The 22,103-nt window shown below is 40.9% G+C and overlaps 1 protein-coding gene across 6 annotated transcripts in view; it reads right to left on the reverse strand.

Moving 5' to 3' along the window:
* The window catches only part of PROX1 (prospero homeobox 1), a 52,080-nt gene extending 30,335 nt beyond the window's left edge, over positions 1-21,745 (reverse strand). The window contains exons 1-5 of one of the 6 annotated variants that reach the window (XM_038761391.1): positions 21,291-21,745; positions 21,044-21,156; positions 9,447-11,232; positions 2,119-2,226; positions 328-465 (exon numbers count right to left, since the gene is read on the reverse strand). In XM_038761391.1, the coding sequence (XP_038617319.1) occupies positions 328-465; positions 2,119-2,226; positions 9,447-11,165 (1,965 nt within the window). In that variant the 5' untranslated portion in view covers positions 11,166-11,232; positions 21,044-21,156; positions 21,291-21,745. Of the gene's footprint in view, positions 1-327; positions 466-2,118; positions 2,227-9,446; positions 11,233-13,864; positions 13,970-14,204; positions 14,288-21,043; positions 21,157-21,290 lie in introns of those variants that run through there. The other 5 variants (XM_038761394.1, XM_038761393.1, XM_038761392.1 and 2 more) reach the window with 5 other exon arrangements.
* Between the last annotated feature and the right edge of the window lie 358 nt (positions 21,746-22,103).

The raw sequence follows: 22,103 nt of genomic DNA on the forward strand, positions 1-22,103 counted from the left end.
GTGGGCAAAATAGGACGGCCTTGCAAATGAATACAAAAAAAAGAAAATATTAACCACCCTACATGTATTAATCTTCACCAGCCTGCCCGCTCTGTATGCAGGTGGTAAAATACACCATCAGAATTATTTTTCACTCCCTTGGCATCAGAAATTACTTTTCCATGGTGAGTGACTATTTGCAAGGCTGAATAAACACGATAAGGTGTTTTTAAGAGAGAGAGAAAGAGAAATGGTTACTTTTAAGGAACATTGCAAAGTATTTACAAAGCTAAGGAATAATCCACCCACTCCCCCGCACCGCAAAAAATTAATGTTTCTAATATTTACATCTACTGGTGTGTAGTGTTGCTGGCCCAGAATGGCTGCTGCTTTCCACCCGCCAGGTGGCTGCATTTCAGTGGTAGGTGAGTGATCCCTATGTATGCAGTTTGTAAAGCGCTTTGGGATCCTTCTGGATGAAAGGTGCTATATAAATATAAGGTATCATCATTATTATATCATAACACTGTATATATCATCATACTCAGAGGAACTAAAGAAGTAACATTGTCATAAGAGTGATATAGGTCAGCCACATGCAGAACACCCACCCACACACACACACCCAGTCAGTCAGTCTCTCTCTTTCTCCCTCTCTCTCTTTTTTTCTCTCTTCCCTCATTCTCTTGTTGTCCCTTTTTTTCCAACCAGAATCTCTGCCCTATTGTCTAAAATCAGCACCCACTGCTGAGGACAGGCAAGTGACCCTTTAAGCTGGATCCTCTTCGGCGAGATTCCGGCCAATGCTACATTTGGCTTTGGTGGCTCACTGGTCCAGAATCGTTTGAAATGCTCCCTCAGATTTTTCCATTCCAGGTGGAACCACTCGGAGCGCAAATCCTTTTCTTGGCCCGCTGTGTCATTCACAGCCTTTTTTGTGTTTAATGATTCTTGACCAGCCATTTAGGCTAGTAAGTGCCTCCATTGCCTTTTATACAATTCCCGTTCTCCCAATGCACGACAGCGAATGAGGAAAAACATGATTGCAACTTGGGTGTGCAGTCATGGGGGAGGGCTAGGAGAGGGGAGGGGCTGAGGCTGAAGCTGATAGTCAATTCAAAAGCAAATTGAGGGGACACGAGGGAAATGAACACTAGTGAAGAAAGCTGAAATGAGTTTGCTCACAAATCCAGGCCAATCAAATAGTTTGGACTTACCAAATTCCAAAATGGGATTTAAAAAAAAGGGTTTCACTACTTCCCAAGTTCTTGGTGACGAGCATAAGAATCTGTGCAATTATTGTGGGGTGGAGAGAAAATTTGGGAAAAAACCCCCAACAAACTAATCTAAACTAATGTCATGTTTATCAAGTTACTTGGATAATGATACCATGTGTCCCATTATATTCATTAAAACCCAATCTATGTTTTTAAAAGTTACAGATGATTAACATAGTATCAAGTTGATGCAAAGGAACAATGATTTAAAACACACTCTCACACACATACACATACAACCAGGAGGTCCTAGTATTCCGTAGAATGAGGAAGGCTGCAGCTGTAGGCCGACAGCTTTCATATCCTCATTTGAATAATGTGTCCTGAATCTGTCACTTTATTCATCCTCCTTATGCTCAGTGTACTCTACATCAACAACAAATTAAGTTGTAAATAAGAGACAATCATCACTTTTGTTTTTAAGCAGTTTCTGCATAGAGAATTTCAATATACTGTTCTTTCTGACCGAAAGAAAAAGGGTTTTACAGTTTGCTCTTATAAGTGCAAAAATGGGTAAAACCATCAGAAATGGAAACAATTAGAAACATTTTAGAAATGCTGGGAAAAAAACATTCTCAGGAGCACACTGAAAGAGCCAGCTAACGTTTCCTCCAACAGGCTGTTAAACATACAAAACTGGTGGTTTTACCTCCCAAGCGCATTGAAACCTCATTTAACTTTATGTAAACAGTTCTTCCATCATTCAGCACAAGGTACATCTTTGCCTGGCACACACCTTTAGACAAAGAATGTAGACAGTACCTTATTTATGAAGTGACTCTGCCTTCATCTCATTAACCTCTAATCGGTGAGGGGTTTGCACACATGCATTCAGGATGGAAAAAGAAAAAAATAATCCTACCTTTACATCAGAGAAGTAGGTTTTCAGCATATTGGAGCTTGGATAGCGGGTGTAAAAAAACATGAGCTTTGCTTTTTTCAAGTGATTAGGCGACAGACCTTCCTGCATGTAGGAGTGAATCGGTCAAGGAAAATACCTCAATTGAAAGGGAAAAAAAAATGATAACACAAGAAAGTTGAAGTTGGCAATACTATTGTAGAAGTGATCTGAATGAGTGGGGAAACCAGTAACTAACACACGTGACTTTTTTTAGGATCGGCATCATCAACTTCTACAAACATCACCATATAAAAAATGTGCAGATAGTTAACTCTAATACTGAATCTTGGCTTATTCTTGATGGTGATAATGGCAAAAATTCCTCCTCTTCAAGGTTTGTGCAGCATATGTATGTTAACTTGTTGCTAGGGAAACAAATGCACTGACTGCGGGCCGCAAAAACTCTTATCCTGGGAATTTTTTTCTGAGCAATTACAATTCTGTTTATTTTTCTCTCAGCACTCTGTAGTTTGCATTAAATTATTCTACTAATGTACATGAAACAATCTGAGATGCATCATTTTGAACAATTTGTCATGCAAGCTACATATTTTACCTTTTAATGCTAATCTAATTGAGTGTCTTGAGTCATTTTTTCCTATCATATTATTGCATTGCCTTAATTGCTAGCTTTCTGATAACAGCTGCAATTCGGGGGGGGGGGGGGAATATAAAAACACCACTCTAGTTCAAAAACTTGCCTTCTCCTGCTTCTCAGTTAAAGTCCTCTGAGTTGAACCAGGATTGGGAGCTAACAAATCCATAAAGGTGGGTGAGCAGATCAATAAATGACCACTTACCCTAAATACGGAGGTCTATTTATCTGGAAACATCATTACCTTTTAGATCTGTAAACAGCAGCAACTAAAATAGTTCCCAAGAGAATGTGAGGCTAACCATAACAATCTAAGCTTTCTGATTCTCCCCCAGATTCTTGGCACTCTTCAGTGCACTGTGCGCTAGGATAGCTTTGGTCACATCTGTGCCGCAGCCTGGCCCTGCCATTTCCTCAGCAAATTAATGGCTTTATAATTTATCAGAAATGAAGATGCACGTGGAGAAAATCAATGTGGTCCCCACAAGGTCAATTAAGGGTCCTTCCCAGAAGCTTCTTTAAGGATTTTCTCTTAAAAGACAATCAGGAACAAGGCGGGAGAAAGCCCACCATCAATAAAATAATATAAAATAAAAATACAATAAAATTAACACAAATTTTACACCTCGTGAATATAGGTCAAGCAGGTTTATAGACAGAACCAAATGTGAAGTTTTTGAAAGGACCCTCTCTCCTTCCTTTTATAAGATCACCAGTCTTGGAGGGAGATGGGGAAAGTTAGCCATTCCTACGATCAAATGGGGAAGCTTAATGTCCATAAATTAATATTTATAAACATACTCTTGAAAATGGATTAATGGGATATTTTGTTCTAAATTTATTGAATTACTTTAACTCTTAAACTAACTGGGGTGGCTTAACCCCAGCCACCTACAAAAGTGTTATAGCGAAGATAGATGATAGTGGATTTGTGTTTTTTTTAAGTCTCTGAAAACAGAAGCTGAAGAACCTTTAATTTTATGTCAGCCTCTGAAAGCAGCTCGACTGAACTTGTGTTTTGTTTGAGATACTTAATGATTACAAAGAAGATAATTTATGACTGACATACTTCTTGTGCCAAGAGAAGAGTTGAAAGAACCTCCAGTTACCTCCATTAGACTGATAGAGAAGTCGAAAAGAGCACTGCACTCTCTCCAGTACCATCTGTCAAAATGGATAAGTGAAATAATAGTTGCAAGCTGTCACCTATTGTGTGGTGATAAGAGTTTTAGGCAAGTCAAAACTTCTACAGTGACATTTCCAGACCCTTGACTTCTAATCTCTTTTTTTCTACATAAGATAGTCTTTAAGAAAAATCCTTTATGTATCTGACAAGTTGGGAAAAAAAATTCCTGATTTTGAATTGCTGAGTGTAAAGCAGATAACACATTGCCATGATGCTCACCTAGGCCACGATTAACATTTATATATCCTGAAATGTTTAGATGATTTTGAGCATGCCAGTCCACATGGGTATAACTATATAGATTTAACAAAACTTTCCCGTACTCCAGTATTGCTAGACATTGATAATGAAGGAAGCCATGCCCAAAAGAAGACCTGAACATGCAACTCTAGAAATCAAATTTTGGTTAAAAAATTTGATCATGAATACATGACTATTTCTTGTAATTTGCACAGTATATATATCTTGCCCATCATGTTACTAGGGTTAAATGGTCATAAAATTTATGCTCTGAATAAACTATTGAAAATAACTAATGAAACATTTAGTAGGCAACAGATAACCTATTTCTTTCTTTCAAAATAAAACCGAACTGACCAATTGGTTAATTTCCCTTTTAAGTGCTTGTGGTGAAAAGCAACTGTTCTTCCAAGAAAGCACTAGCTGTTTCCAGGATACTTACACACGCACAATGACTCATGATGGAATAGATTCAGTAAACATACAGCTGTACTGAACACGAGCTAAGCTCCATTCAAGGCCAGGAAAGAAAATGAGCACAAATAAATATTAAGGAGGTAAAGGGGGGGGATGGAACGCAAACAAGATCTGTCCCGGCAGCTCATGTGGCTTGCCTCAATTCTCTTAGCCATAGCTTTGTGAAGACAGATGACATTCAATTCTATGTGTAATGCAAAATAGACAATAACTGCTGAAACTTAAGCCAGCTGCCAGGTGTAAAAAAAAAAAAAAGAAAAGATGATAAATCCATAAATTAATGAAAGACATCTGCTCAGGAACATAAAAGATCAGAGAAACAGTGTACTGCAGCTGAACCTAAAGCAGTGTTCAAACAACCTGAGAATCTGAAGGTTGCCTATTTACAGAGAACAATATAGCCTTACCTAAATAACAGCAGCAAAAAGGCAAATGCAAGACTGAAGAGGAAAGAGTGGAGATTGGTGGGGGAGGGAAGTGGGGGCAGAGAGGAAGCACACGCTGGAGGTGGAAGGTTAGGGGGGGGAAAAAAATGGACGTGCCAATATTTTTGTACTCACCAACCAACTCCTGATTCTTGGCTTACTCATTTGTTGTTCTGAGCAAATGGATTTAATCTGGCCTTGCGAACAACTAACTCCCATCTACTACGGCATTTTTATTTCAAAATGATGTGCTTTCTCTTGTTATTTTTTGACTTGCTAACAGGCCGTTAGGTTTTCTTCCCTAGATGAATGGGGAAAGTTATTGGTTCGGTTCAAAATTACTTTTTGTACTGTTGGCAGTGAAGTTTCCGATTAGCTACCCAAGTTATACTTAGTTGACAATTTCCTGTCTAGTATCCTCAGAGGGAAAACTGTATTCTAGTCTTACTTCTATTTTGTATGTAAGTCTCACAGGTCCTCTGACAGTATACTTAAAATGTTCCTCTTCTCTGAAAAAAAAACAACAAAAAACATGCTCCTCATTCATACGACCACATGGTCATTTAAAAAGTTAAAATGTCAAGCTACTGAGAACTTCTTCAAATTGCTTTGATATCATTCTGACAGGAGCCCAATATAGAATTACTTCTTTTTGGTCAAATTTCAGTTCTAAATGCCTTAAATTTGTTTCAAGTTTGTCTCAGAAATACTTAGGTTGCAATGAAAGGGAAACAATCTGTTGAGTTATGGAGAAAAGTCTAAATATCTTAACCTGTGCAGATGTCTTAACGGACATAATACTTCTGTTGTGGTTTAACTGGATGTATGCAAATGTATGGGGCCTGAACAAGGCTATTTTTCTTGAGATGCAAAGAAGATGTGAGACAAGGAAGATCATGCAGGAAAACAATTGGCTGTCTGTTTCTTTTGGGAATTTGAATAAAACTTAATATTTGATTAAAATGAATCATTTGCAAAAATATAGAAAACACTGCTGTACATTCATAACCAAGACATGAGCTGGTGAACAGGTGTGCCTTATAATCTAATTTAATAAACATAAATGTTAACTATACCTTTCTAAATTCACAGAAAGTGAAAATGATGTAATGTATTCTACCAACACAAACAACACATTCTAGTGTTTGCGCGCATGTGTGTGTGTGTGTGTGTGTGTGTGTGTACGTACATACACCATAGTGCAGCATGCTGGTCTGTTATCAAAATTTAGACCTGGCTTTATCTGATAGGCCTGTGTTCTTAATAGTTCTTATCTCAGCTAGTTTATCCAGGGAAACAGATGTTACTCTTTGTAGCAGGAAAAGAATTGCTCCTCAAGAAATTAATTCTCTCTATAAGCACATGCTATGCCATGAAATAACTGAAAAAACAAAAACAACCCAACATCCCATTTCCACTCAATCCTATTTGTCTTTTCCTGGAATGAACTGAACAGTATGTAGATAAATGACCATTTGATGGAATAGCCCGAGCTGAGGTAAGACCCATCATTCCATATAATTATGGCAATCTTATAAAACTAAAAGCTTGATGATTGTGTCCAAATTCGACTGAGCCAGATCTCTGACTGCTAAAGTGACCAACATAGGGATTCTGAGTATCTTCAAAGCATGGAGAGGAAAGAGGGCACAAAACAGATGATGGTCAATGTTTTCTCCACCTGTAATGCTAACTTTCCAAATGGCACTCCCTGATCAGAGGAGGAGGAGGCTCTCCCACCTTCTGCTGCAGAACATGCCCGTTACAAGCAAGACAGGATTAAAGGGTTTGAAAAGGGACTAGAGGAAGAACTTCAGAAAAAGAAGGAAAGGAAAAGTGGGAAAATTTGAAGCAAAACTGGCAACAAATATACTAAAATGATCTCTATTCTGACATTTTGACACCTGTCTACATGTTTTGTTTTGTTGTCTGTCTTCCCCTTCTAGACTGTGAGCCATTGTTGGGTAGGGGCGTCTCTATGTTGCCAACTTATATTTCCCAAGCACTTAGTACAGTGCCCTGCATACAGTAAGTGCTTAATAAATACGATTGAATGAATTCATGAATGAATCTCTGTTTGGATATTATGAATGAAGTTATGGTGATTATGACCCCAGAGGTTATGGATGAAGGAAGAACAAAAAGTATAATAAATGTGTGCTTTCCCTCCTTGAACTGCCATGGGAACTTTCACTATTTCCACAAGGAAAAATGTGTTTATGTGATGAAAAGGGGCTGATCGATTCATTAGCTTACTTACAATTACAGAGATAAAAATGGATCTTCTTGATCACCATGGATTATGTGGATCAGTGGGTTAAGCAGGTTCTAAATAGAAACTTTTATGCTAAAAAAATTCCTAGTTAAAATAGCTGGTGTAAAGTCTGAATCTAGTTAAAAATGAGTCAGTTTTTTCCAAAAAGGATTATGTCACAGGACCACAGGACCCAGGATACCTAGGTTCTGGTACTGATGCCATGGTTAATTTCCTAACCCACAGCTTCTCCATAAACTTGGCAAAGCCCTGGGAGGATCCTCAGAATCCAGCAGGCTAACTGAGAATTTACCAACCCTGGCCCAACTCTAACTAGCGAACTCACTTCTAAAGGTAAGAAAGTTTTCAAGTTTCTGGGGTCTCCCTCTCTCTCTCTCTTCATCTGTTCTCAATTAGTGTAGTCTGGTGTCATACAAATATTTGTGCAAGGGTAAGTGGCCCGAAGCAAATTCCATCCAAATAGGCCCAAGACAGTCCTAGGTTAGATACTGGATACTGGACCAGAATTGAACTGGGAGGTGAGGCACTCCTTAGCAAAGCACCAGTAACCCCTGCGAAATCCAGCTTTTCCTCATTTATGCAATAGCAGACTGAGGCATACACCCCTTTAATGTTCACAGGTGCATCTGACCACCTCCATCGTTGAAAAGGACAGTTTCATCTCTATGATGATTAGTATTTAAGAGTGGCTATAGGTCTTCCCAGCAGGTTGGCCTTCGTTAACTAGAAAAACAAATTAACTCCCGTAGCTCAGACTTTGCACTTATGTGGCTGCCCTCTGGAGTGGGCTTAGATATGAAACGTCAATCTCCAGCCATAAAGACTATTGCTCAAAGTCCTCAATTTAGCATTGGACAAATTACTTACTAAATGTTATGCCCATCTGGTAATTTGTATTAAAGGAAAATCTTCTAAACATGCCAAAAAATAAAACTCATTTGGGAGAGGGAAAAACAAAACACCAACAACCCAAAGATGTTCAGAAAATTTCCTAAAGGGACCAGTTTTCATTTTAAAAGGAGAAAAAAACTAGTTAAAAATAGTTGGAGTCTAGGAAGGGTTTCATTAAAAATGGAGCCAGCATTTCCAACACTAAAGTCAGGCTCAGAGTTAAAAAGAGTTAGAAAAAGACAACTGTCCTTTAAGTCTAATACAGCTGAGTTTTATATTTAATTGTGCTCTCTAGCTTTCCAAAATAATTTGCTTTGTGTATGTTAGGACAAAAGATTTCTGTGTATGGCTGAACAGAGGTTAATCAGGCATATAGCGGGCAGCTGCACAAGGCCTGAAGAACAGAGCTTTGGATGAGGGAGAGAGCTCGAAACTTCCTGAGTAAATCAGTACCTGTATCTTTTTAGTTTCACCACTTAAGGTTGAAAAAGAAGATTCCTCCCCTGCTTTCCCATCTCCCTCGCCCCATCCCCATTATAACGATTCATTCTTTGCTTGATTTTCTAATGGACATAGTTGGGAAGGGCCAGGGGCTACTTTGATGTGGTTAAAAGAGAAGCCTTCATTGGAATCTTAAAGCTTTTCAGAAACCCACAAATCAAGTTTCTCTTCCTCCATTTCAGGGTATATTCGATTTGCATAAGAATTAAACCCAGTGTTTATAAGAGGTTTTTTTTCCTATCCAACTTCCCTCCGAAAGTACCACTGGAAAACAAAATTGGGGTGGGAGTGGGTGTGGGGGGGCGCGCGCGTGCGCGCGAGAGAGAGAGAGAAAGAGAGAGAGAGAGAGAGACAGAGAGAGAGAGAGAGAGAGAGAGAGAGAGAGAGAGAGAGAGAGAGAGAGGAGAGAGAGAGGGAGAGAGAGAGGGAGAGAAAAAGAAAGAAACAGGAGAAAAATAACTTGAATCACTGCTCGACTGCCTGGCTAATTTCCTCCTACCACCTGATTTAACCCCCACCCACTAGAAAGGTGTAAAGGGCCGGAAGCTCTCCCTAAAATGGAGCAGCAATAGTTTCTTTTTCCTTTTCTTCTTAAACTAGAGACGACACCCCAGGGCAACTAAAAGAAAGTCAAAGAGCGCGCCAATCTATTGATGCTTCCTTGTGTTCCAGTTGGGACTTTTCACACAAAAAGGATATTGCACTTCCCGAATAAGGTGAAATCTCGGACATGTCCTGGAGATCACCACACTCAGACTTAATGAGAGACAGGGAGAGGCTTTCGGCTGTGCTGGGCGGGTGCGCCGGTGAGCAAGGATGGTGGTTCATGTGATGGGTTGCCATCTTGGTCCTCAGACTTGTCGTCTCCCTAGTCAAGTCTAAGGACTCCGGGGAGGCCCTGTCTTTCCCAGGGTAGGAGCCGGAGGGAGCACCGAGGGGATTCTGGAACGGGTAGGCCATCAGGGGCAGGGGGAAGGGGTGGCGGAAAGAAGAGGTGGTGAAGCCTGCGGTGGCGGCAAGCGGAGATTGATGGAGAGACTGATGGTGGCCGGCCGGTGGGCCAGAGGCAGATTGGTCGGATGAGTTTTTGCGGACAACAAGGGGCAGTGCTTCCGTTTGGTCTGTGGAACTGGGGAGCGGCACACTGCCAAAGGAGTCCAGGGGGTTGGGAATGATGACATCACCAAAGCACTGCAGTCGCTGATTGGTGGTGTGGAAGTTGTGGTTCTCCCCGTTGACGGCGAACCTCGCCTGAGGGATCTGGAGAGGGGGGAAGACCTGAGGAAGTTGGCGGGAGGGCTTCGATGCAAAGACTTTCACCACGGTGTCCACCACTTGGGACATGGCGGTATTCAGTTCCTGTTTCAAGGTCTCGGCCAAGTGCTTGCCTTCGGGATGCAGAGAGTCGGGCCCCTGGTCCTTCTCTTTGTTACCTTCTCTCTTAGGCTTGTTTTCGGCAATCTCTTGTTCCCTGATCAGGGCCCGGGCCCGATCAATAAACTGGCCCGGATCTAGCTCACACATCTCAGTATCTGACCGGCCCACCGAGTCTTGGGCTCTCCCCTCCAGGATTTCTGAATGCATGCTGTCTTCAGACAGGTTACCGTCTTCGTCATTTTCCGAATCAGTGCTGTCATAGATTTGGTAGAACTTTTCCTGCAGCTGGCGCAGCTGTTTCTGCATATCCTCCAGCTGCTGCTTCAGCTGTCTGCGCTCCTCTCGCTTCTGCTCTTTTCTCGCTGAAACCAGCTGCTGGAAACTCTGTTGCTGCTGTTGAGGCAGCTTTTGCTTGCGTTTGTTTTCCCGGTAACTTTCTCGGGGACTTACAGACTGTGGAGCCATCTCTCTTTCATTTTCATTGCCCCTTAATGCCACACTAGGGGAATGGCTCATACCCCGAATTATATTCTCAACCCGGGCGCGCTTAGCTCTCAGGTGCTCATCACATAACCGATCCATATCAAACTGGCTCATCGCAGGCCTGCCAAAAGGGGAAAGACACTCTGGGGGGCTGTCTCTTGAAGAGTTGCTGCATACATCCTCCTGATGTACTTCTGAGCCTGTACTAGAGAGACCGCTGGCTTGGAAACTGGGCTCGGTGCCACCATTTTTGTTCATGTTATTTTTCAACAGCTGGGAAATTATGGTTGCTCCTGGAAAAGGCATCATGGCATCTTCATACGAGTTCGCCCTCTTCAGCAGCTTGCGGAGTACATTTGACTTTTCCCCATCTGCATGCTGCACCACTGAATACTCAACATCCTGCTCAGAACCTTGGGGATTCATGGCACTAAACAACGTGGCTCTTGCCTTAGCAAAAAATGCAGACGCCGTCCCTACCGTCCTTTTCACTCCAATGTCAACTCTTCTTCTCTTGGTTTGCCTGCTTAAGAGGGCTGTGCTGTCATGGTCAGGCATCACTGGACTGTTATTGTGCCATCTTCAAAAGCTTGTCAGCTGGGCACGGCTCAAGAATCCTGGGACCCTGGCCAACAGAACAAAAGGACTGATGAATCATTTTCTTTAAATTTCTCCAAATTTCCTGACCTCAATCCTGAATAAAATGCAAACTGCATAGGCTCTGGGATTTATGGCACATCACAATTATTGCAATTTATTATGCACTCCACATGAAATGAAACATTTTTAAATATTTCTGCTCCACTGGTTTAAGATGGATTAAGATTTTTTTAAAAAAGGTAGAAACTGCTTAAGCACCAGTAATATGATTCTGTTGTACAAATGCCTAAAACAATACTGTTTATCTTCAGAAGAAATGGTAGATTATAAGAAAGCATTCTCTGACAACCAATTGATTAAATTTAGGGCATTGAAGTACATGTTACAAAAGAGATGAAAGTGCCTCTGATTTAAGGTGCACTGTTAAAGCAAGCCACTGTATGAAATTTGGCTGGAAAAAAATGTAATTGCTGCTTAAAGATGGGGATTTGCATTTAATGCTAAGAAAAGAAAAACGTAGAAAGGTAGCCCACCTCTTTTCACTTCAGTGGGCATATTTTATCTTTAGGGTGGGTGGTAAAAATGAATAGAAATGTTTTATTTCTCTTACTAAAAATAAAGCCCTCAACCACCTTCCAACTTAACTGGCCAATTTAACACTTCAATAAATGTGCTAATGTTGGGTTTTGACATATAAGTGTTTAGTATTTGTCGAAAAAAGATATTCATGTGCTAACCAGAAGGAAAGAGAGGGAGATACATTACTCTATTCCTAACAGAGCCCTAAGAACACTACCAATCCTGTTTCTCATTGGCAAGTTAAATTCTTCAAAAGTTGGTCTCATTGGAAAAAGGAGGACATTTACATAATTTGAACATATACAGCAATGCATTTTGGGAGCAGAAATGACAGTTTCAGCCCCACTTCTCTTCTTTCAGAACCTACTCCAAAAATAATGCCTTAGAAGCCCAAAGAAAGTTTTTCACATACAACATTTTTGTTAAAACAGAATCTTATTTCCTGTGCCAAAGAAAGACAAAAAGAAAAGCCTGAAAGAAAATATGGAAAGATGAAAGAAAATAACAGCAATCAAATTTGCTAGAAAGGAAAATACCTACTCTTTATATGAACTCTCATTGTTTCCCAGGAACTCAGTATAAAAAGAAAAGACACTTCCTTGCATTTTATAAAAGGCTCTTGACATCATTTGGAACATATTAACTAGTGATGCTAAACCCAGACTTCCCATAAACCGGTCCATGTTACTTCTCACTACTTTCAATCAATACTATTCTAGAAAAACTGAAATATTTTTCATTCCCGGTTTATCTAGCATTAAACTTCACATTTGCTTAACAGAGCACATCTTCACAATAACAGGGTACACTGCCAAAGGCAGCATGCAGACTTTCTGGAACAGCTCCCATCTCTTTCGGTTCACCTGTAAAAACATCTACGTGCACCCTAGGACTGCATCTGCGGCTAGTTTCAAGGAATGACTATCCATGCAAATAGGCATGATTTCAGCATGAAATGATCGGTAAAAATCATCAAGGAAGTGTCCAATGATTAGACTTCATTCTGTTTTTACCCATGGGTGCTGGATAAACTAAAGCCATATTCATAGGTTCTGTTTTAGGCCCGTTATGAGGAAAACATGATGCTTGTTTGCATTTCCAACTCTGAATTAATAGGACAAAACAAATTCCCTGCATTCAGACTGGAGACTGGAATGCCTAAACCTCTTCTGTCCTCCCCAACTCCTCTTCCCCACCTTCCCGCCAACACAGGAAAACTCAAACTTCTTTGTTCAAAAAAAATAAATTATTGCTGTCACTATACATGATTCACACAGAGACACTAGGATACTTACAAAATAAGTGGGCCTTGATATTGGAATCAAACTATAACTAAAATACTATTGCCCTATGAACTGTGTGACAAAAAAAGTCAAAGGCCATTAATTCATGTAAAAAAAAGTCAAAGGTTACCAATTCATGTTAGCTTATCTGGCTTTTAAATAAATCCTTCCATTGCAAGCAAAAAAAAAAATATATGCACTATTTAAAGGTTTCTTTTCCATACAATTTCCCATGGAAATTCAATTTCAAGGGCTTAGTTATGAATTATAATTCCTACCTTATCCTTTACATGCTCCAGCACTTTCGATTTTAAATTCTGCCAGTAAAATGCCCCATTTTGTAAGAACTTTCTGCTCTCTACACTTTCTCCTACTTACTTTAGAAGTCCATACTGTTTCCCTCCCAGTCAATCCCCTTTTTGGGGACCTCCAACACCCTGTGGACTGTGACTCAGGAAACTGAAGGCTGGGATGAGAGAGGTCACAAGGTCACATCCCCATGCATCCTTCCTCCCAAACTGCCATTTTCTCCTCCATCTACACTGCATTTCCTTTCATCTAACCCAGGTATCAACAGCTGCATCCCAGCCTGTCACTACAGCCAAGAGGGGAGTCGGCCTCTTCCCAAGCACTTAGTACAGTGCTCTGCACAAAGTAAGCGCTTAATAAATATGGTTAATTCCTTAGGTACTCAAAACTATGTTCACTTTTTTCTGTCTGTTTAGTAACAGGTCTTGAGGGCTAATTCTGAATAGACCACGTTTAATAATTTTTGTAAATTCTGTTTCAACTTACCGTTACTTTTAGACTAAATAATGAGAAATTTCTGCTGGGGTCTGAAAAAACTTGAATGATTTTGGCTCAATATCTTGGTATGAAAATCCCCAAATGATTGAATATCTAAAGAAACACATAACAGGGAGTGGAACATTCAAGAATTGTGCATTTGAAATTCAGATAAATATTCATAAATAAATGTATGTGATATATACACACACATACACATGTATATAAGACCAATAAACTCAGAGGAAAGATTTTTTTCTTGCCAATATTAAGTTAAAATGATTTTACTTTTCAGCTGTATATTTAATTGAAACTATATTTCATATATTTTAAAGATATATTTGCTTACTATAATGGACGTTTTTTGAAATAATCGCTTAAGCAGTCTTTTGAAAAAATTTTGAAAAATTACAGAGCCTCAGCAATTTCAAATTTCAAGGTTGTTCAAATGACGCTCTTCTTTTTGTTGAGGGAAATTTTATTTTTTAAACCATAGTCACTGACTTTTGAATAACTGTGATTTATCTTACGATGGGTTTTTTTCTTTCTTTAAAAAAGAACAAAAAACACACATTAAACACAACTGCAGTTGATAGTTTCATTTCATCTTAATTTTTAACAGAACATTTCACATAACTGTAAAATGTTCACAAATATATAACTATATAATATATGAATATATATATTCTTGAATGCAAATACATCCTCCATACACATACAGATGTTTAACATGACTACAACTTGGTTAATGGACCCAGATCCATTATTCTCTTTCTATAAGTCACATTATTTAAAATTGGGAATACATAACTGGTCAGTGTGCTTTTAACTTATCAGGTATACTGGCATTTAATGAGTTCATTTGCCAGACTTCAACTCATATATAATAAATACCACACCAGCATAGACGTGACCAGAACAATTCCAATAAAATGAAAGTTTGCCAAATTCAAGTAAAAATTACAAACTCTGGAAGATTCATTGACTTATTTGAAAATCAATTTGGCTTAAAGGTGCCTTAGAAAAATTATAATCAAGTGATTGAAAAACTGCTGGTGAGTGAAAGCTACTCAGTGAGGAAATTAGGGGGATCATTACATTATGAAATTGAAAATAGTATTCCCTGTACTTCCATGAATGGACTACCTTTTTCTTTGCAATTTTGGCTATGTCTATAGAGTTAAAGTGGAAAGTTGAGATAAGTGTCTGGATAGTTTAGGCAAAATAACTTCTGGCAGGTTCCGGGGGGTTGGGGCGAAGGTGTTGAATTGAAGAGGGTAAAAAGAGTACTAGTGGCCTAAATTGGCATTCTCAATTGATGAAATACTCTGAATACCTCAACTTTGTCCCACTTTGATTCTGTGGTGTAAATTCAGACTTCATATAGAAGTGCATGCTATGGAGGCTATTTTGATAATATTCAAATATAATGCCACTGACGATTAACTATGTAACTGATGGAGCAACAAGGAAATCTGGAGAAAATAGCAGTTTGATCTGCTTGCCAAAATTCATTTGGTTAAACTTCTAATTAGGATTGAACAACAACAAATAACCTAGACAATGAGCAACTTTTCCTTAGCTATAACTTCTTAGTCCCAATTTTAAAAAGCTCGAGTAACACTCACCCGCGAGCTTAGTACAGTGCCCTGCACACAGTAAGTGCACAGTAAATACGATTGATTACACATTCAAGAAAAAGTAACCAACTACTTCAAATGCCATCACATTTCAGTTAAGAAGGTTAAGATTGAGAAATTCTTAATATATATCAGCAAATTGTGAAAATAACGACTATTTCATTAAAATTTCTCACTAAAAATGTGCCCAGTTGTTCACAAGTCCGTAAATGACAGATTTTTAGGCTTTAATTTAAAGAAACTCATCCAGCCTTTATGAAAAACAAACCCAAAATTTGGGGACCAAAAATTCTGAAGATATTAATTACCAATTGTCATTTCAAATTAATAATTAAACTAATTAGCAAATAGGGGAAAAATATTCATTTGCAGGATAAGTAATGTAACTGCCTTTCAAAAATTACCTAAGATGTGGTCTGTATTCTGAATGCAATAGCTAGAGTTTATAAAATTCCTAGTCTGACCATCCTTCCCAATTTATAGAAATAGAGGCACTAGGTCAGAATCGTAAGTCAATTACTTTGTCACACAGAAAACTAAGAAAAAGGGGGAATAACTAACACTTGCAGAAGAGTAAATGTACTTTGTTAAACCTGCATTGAACAACTGCAAATATGTATTCTAAAATTTGCTTTATAAACTGATGATAAAATGTATTTATGAAAGCCTAACTGTACTTAGAATACATAATGATCAATCCTAGAATAAAGCAGGGGCACATTTTATAATTTCACCAGTCTCTGATTGTGAAAAGATCCTGGCCAAGTCATCTATGCCTAGCACATTTTCCTTTTGGGGGATGTCAAAATTACACCTAACCTCTAACTTAATGATCTTCTGCTTTAGGTAAGGTTTGGAAAACTTAGCAAATGAAACTAGTCAGAGGTGAATTTCAGAGAGAAGCTTCAGAAACATTGAAAGTAGGTGCTGAAAAAAATCTACTAAGCCTAAAGGAAATATGACACATGCAAATTAATTCACATGAGGAAAAAAAACCCCACCTAACCCACCCCTGCAATTCATTTTTATTTAAATGACAAACCTGTCAAAGTGAAGAGAGAATGACCAGGGTCTATATATAGGGTTTACATAAGATGTATTTCAAATATCTTCCCTTCCATTGCTACTTAACATGATTAGCTTCAGTCTAGGGGTCAAGTAACCAATTTCATAATTACATATAATATGCATATGTTGTACAGACGTGCATGTGTAAGTACATGCATACGCTCTGGCTCTACCTGTCCCCTGCTTTCCATTGAGTTTCTTTCGGTTCGATTTTACAATGAACATACCAAGAAGTTCTCTTAAGAAACTCTACACAGTAACTGCTCTTCATCTTCAATGAAAACATTATATACATTTCAGGTTTTCCTCTATAGATTAGGCCTGATCCACAATAAATTTTGTTGCATGCATGGTTCACTGATAGACACATTCTAGCTCAAGGCAGAGAGGTTTTTTTCATTTAAGAGGTTAGATGTCCACACTTATTCTTTTCTGGACTGGGAGAAAGTACTAGAAGATAAGGTTTAGCAGGCTCCTGGATTTCCCCTGATTGTCAGATTGTCTTTGATACGGAGCAGCACACTCAATTGGCTTTCTAAAGTATCAAGAGGTGCCTGGACCACTCTGTCTCTCTTCCTGTCTCTCTCTGTTCCTTTCTGCCACTTTATTTCAGTCTGTATGTCTCTCTGTGCTGTGTCTCAGTCTCTCAGTCTCTCTCTCTAGTTGTGTGTTTCTGCATCTTTTTCTTTCTCTCTGCATTTTTCTCAGCTTCTCTTTCTTAGACTTTCTCTGTGTCTCTCTGCATCCCTTTGTCACTGTGTCTCTCTGCATCTCTCTCACTGTTTTTTCTGTTCTCTGCAATTCTTTTTCACTGTGTGTCTCTGCATCTCTCACTGTGTGTCTCTCTTCCTCTTTCACAGTCTCTGTGTGTCTCTACATCTCTCACCCCATCACTGTGTCTCTCCCTGCATCTCTCACCCCATCTGTATCTCTCTCTGCAATTCTCTCAACCCATCGCTTTGTGTCCCTCTCTGCATCCCCATCTCTGTGTATGTCCCTGTGTTTCTCTTTCTCACCCTATCTCTGTGTGCATCCCTCTGCATCTCTCTCACCCTGTCTGTGTGTGGGTGTGCATGCCTGTACCTGTCTCATTCCATCTCTCTCTGCATCTCTCTCACTTCATCTCTCTGCATCTCTTTCTCACTCTCTCACTGTGTCTTTCTTCATCTCTTTCTCACTCTGTCTCTTTCTCTCTGCTTCTCTCACTGTCTCCCTGCATCTCTCACTCTTTCTCTGTCTCTGCATCTCTCTCACTGCATCTTTCTCACTATCTCTGTCTCTCTGCATCTCTCACACTGTTTCTCTCTGCATCTCTCTCACTCTCTGCATATCTGCATCTCTCACCGTGTCTCTCTGCATATCTTTCTCACTATCTGTCTATGAATCTCTCACTATCTGTCTCTCTACATCTTTCTCACTGTCTATTTCTCTCTGTGTCTCTCAGTCTGCATCTCTCTGCATCTCATCTCTTTCTCACACTCTGTGTCTCTGCATCTCTCACTCTCTCTGCATCTTTCTCACACTGTGTCTCTACATCTCTCTCATTCTCTCTGCATCTTTTTCTCATTCTCTCTGTCTCTGCATCTCTTTCTTATTATGTCTCTGCATCTCTTTCTCATTCTGTCTCTGCATCTCTCACTGTCTCTACATCTCTCATTCCCTCTGCATCTCTCATTCTCTCTCTGCATCTCTCATTCTCTCTCTGCATCTCTTTCTCTTCTCTCACTGAATCTCTTTCTCATTCTCTGCATCTTTCTCATTCTCTCTCTGAATCTCTTTCTCACTCTTTCTCACTGCATCTCTTTCTTATTCTCTCTCTGCATCTCTTTCTCATTCTCTCACTGCATCTTTCTCATTCTCTGCATCTCTTTCTCATTCTCTGCATCTCTTTCTCATTCTCTGCATCTCTCATTCTCTCTCACTGCACCTCTCATTCTCTCTCACTGCATCTCTCATTCTCTCACTGCATTTCTTTCTCATTCTCTCTGCATGTCTTTCTCATTCTCTCTCTCTGCATGTCTTTCTCATTCTCTCACTGCATCTCTTTCTCATTCTCTCTCTGCATGTCTTTCTCATTCTCTCTGCATCTCTCATTCTCTCTCTGCATCTTTCTCATTCTCTCTGCATCTTTCTCATTCTCTCTCTCTGCATCTCTCATTCTCTCTGCAACTTCCTCATTTTCTCTGCGTGTCTTTCTCATTCTCTCTCTCTCTCTGCATGTCTTTCTCATTCTCTCTCTGCATCTCTCTCATTCTCTCTCTCTGCATGTCTTTCTCATTCTCTCTCTGCATCTGATTCTCTCTCTGAATCTCATCCTCATTCTGTGTCTCTCATTCTCTCTCTGCATCTCTCATTCTCTCTCTCTGCATCTCATTCTTTCTCTGTCTCTCTGCACCTCTTTCTCATTTTTTCTCTGTGTCTCTCTGCAACTCATTCTTTCTCTGTCTCTCTCTGGATCTCTTTCTCATTCTTTCTCTGTACTCTCTGCAACACTATCTTTTTTATGTCTACATCTTTTTCTCTCTCTTTTACACTCTACCTCTCTGTCTAGCTCTACCTTTCTTTCACTCTGTCTACTGAAACAAAGGACAAGGAAACAGAAGGACTCTGAAGGTTCCTATTCCTTCCACCTGCTGCTGTCTTAAGAAAATAAAACTGAGCAGTGTGCTTTTGGCTGTCTGGAAATCAAATGTCTTCGACGCAGACCAGCAGCCTGCGAAAACGCTGCCAGGATCCTAAAAAAACAAAAACATTTACGCGGCAAAGTTCAACTCCCCCCAGCAGTCTGATTCCCCTCAGTCAGGACAGCCTACCGACCAGTACAACCATAAATTCATAAATCTCGCCGGCTCCAGGCACTGTGGCTTGGATATCCACAGAAAGACAGAGAGAACTCACACCTGTCTTTCTTGACATAGCACACCTGTCTGGCACTGCCCATGCGCACTTTGTAACCAGATTTCTTCCTACCTTGCTTCAGCTCTGGTAATGAAAGGAAGGAATTAAAATCTAAGGTGAGATGGGGAAGGAAAGTAAGTGGAAGAAGGGGATATGACGACAGAACTACCTCTCAAGTAGAAGACAACCGGTGTTTGTCGATTTTTTTCCCCAAGTTAACCATGGACGGACACACACACACACACACACACACACACACACACACACACACACACTTCTTGGAAAAATACAAGCAAGTCCAATAGGTGAGTCCTTGTCCGTTCTCTCGCTCCTTCCTCCGTCTCCCTCCAGGTTAGGGATGGTGACTGCCAAGAATACCAATTCCACATCCTAACCTGCCACCTCCGGCTATTTTAAACTTTCCTTAGCCTCCCTCTCTCCGCTGCCCAGCTCACAGTCGGGCTCCCTACCTCCCTCAACTTTGAGAGTCTTAGAATTAAAAAAAAAATTCAGAGGGGCCTGGTTACGAGAGGATTTCGATCCCATCTGCTTTTTCCTCCCTTCCCACACCCCCTCCCTCCCCGCCCTTCTTTTCCAAACTGGAAGAGAAGCTGAGACCTGCTCCCCTCTCACAGTGACCAGAGTTGTCTGAGCGGGACTTTGATGGGGGTATTTTCCTTTCTTTTTCCAGATGTATCATCTGGTCTTGTGAGACATCAACGCCTTCTTCATCCTTTTCCTTTCCCAACCTTCCAGCTCATCCCCTGGGCCTCCCTCGCACCTCTGGAACCAAGTGAGAGTCGGGGCTCTCCCCAAGTACCATTTCCATGCCGGACACAGCATGGCTGGAACACCAACTGACACCACAAACTTCAAAGTACTTTGGCTCCAACTTAAGAAAAACTCCACTGTTCGGTCCCCCTTCCCCTTTCCCCCACTAAAAGATTTCCTATCCATCACCAATCCCCCAATTGCCCCCACAAACACACACACAAACACACACGGACCAAGTCGCCTTACCCCCCCTAAAATCGTCTCGGATCTGCCTCTATCCAGCGCAACCAAGTGAGCTCCTCTACTGTCAGTAAATCCATTCTTAGATTTCTAAAAAAAAAAAAACTGCCCGCAAATTCTCGAATGTGACAACGCCTGGCAAGGAAAGTAAGAGGGGACCTAACCCTGCTCGGCTGGGGTTAAAAAGGAGAAGTGAAAGGTATGCAAATGACAGGCAAATTGAAGAGACAAGAAGAAAGGCGGCTATAATAAACAAGACAAAGGGAAAGGACACAGGACCAGACTAGGAGTTTAAAAGGGATTGGGGCTGGGGGGAGGGGTGAGAGAGGGTGAGAGGGTGGGGGTGATGAGAGGGATAAGGGGTGGAGAAATAGGGGAGTTCAGAGTAACAAAAAGCTGCAAAATACCCAACACGCTTCCACCTCTTCGCCCTGAAGAAAGCAAGCTTTCCCGCAATCTCAAAAACACTCAACAAAAGGTGACAAGATCATAAATAAACACGACAATATCAAACATTTCCCCCACCTCCACCAACCCAAAACAACAACAAAACAACCAAAACACTTACTCTCAGGAACTGGGAAGACTCGAGAGAGATGAGTCCCACTGAGGCTCCCGGTTAGAAATCATTTAGGGTTTATTTTATTGTGATTCATTTAAATAATTGCATTTTTTTTTCCCCTGGAAGGAAAACATTTTACACGGGTATGAGTAATACTAGTCATTTTAGTTTCTCCTCGTTTAAGAGCAAGTCATGCAAGTGCTTTAAAAAAAAGAGGGGGAGGAGAAGGAGGGGAGACGGAAAAGATACTTACTCGGTGCAAAAGCGATGGAACTGAGCCTCTTTTTTTTTGCCGGTGGAGAGAGGAAAACACACGCGCGCGCGCACGCACACACACACACACACACACACACAGGCTGGTATCTTGCTGATGATGAATATTATAATTTGACAAGGGAGGGTGAGCGTGTGTATGTGTGTGTAAGAGAGAGAGACAGCGAGAAAGGGAGCAAGAGAAGATGAGAAGGAGAAGAAGCAAGGAGGGGAAAAGCGAGAGAAGAGGAGGAGGAGGAGAGAGGAGTCAGTGAGAGCTCTTTCGCGCCGCTCTGCTTTCCCTGGCTGCAATGGTGTATTATTTCGGAGAGCTCACTCAGCTGAGGGCTCCGCTCCCCAACAAGATTTACTTTAAGACACAGCTGAAGGAAACAGGAAGACTGCACGTCACAGTCTGACTGACGTACCCGGCCCCAGCACCCAATCGGGAGGCGCCTTCGGATTCAAGGGGGGATAGCGAGGCAAGAGAACTTGGGAGGAAAAAAAAAATATTCATCAAAGAGGGGGTGGGGGGGGTGAAAAGAGGTGGAGAGACTGACAGCCCCCCCTTCTCCCTCCGTCCCTTCGCAGCCGGTCGCTCTCCCCCCTCCCTTCCTCCCGCTGCAAAGGAAGGAGACTTTATCACCACGTCGGGGGCTTCGAGGGAGCGAAGCCATCTGCGAGCGATATGCAAAGCAAGCGGGCGAGAGCCGCTCCTCCGGACCGGAGTCCTTGAGTCTCCCAGACTCCGCAGGTCGAGCCCAAAGAACGGACTCAGAGCACTCCCGGGGCTCGGTGAAAGGAGGCATGCAAT

Source organism: Tachyglossus aculeatus, chromosome 19 (genome assembly GCF_015852505.1).
Source record: "Tachyglossus aculeatus isolate mTacAcu1 chromosome 19, mTacAcu1.pri, whole genome shotgun sequence".
NCBI classification, from domain to species: domain Eukaryota; kingdom Metazoa; phylum Chordata; class Mammalia; order Monotremata; family Tachyglossidae; genus Tachyglossus; species Tachyglossus aculeatus.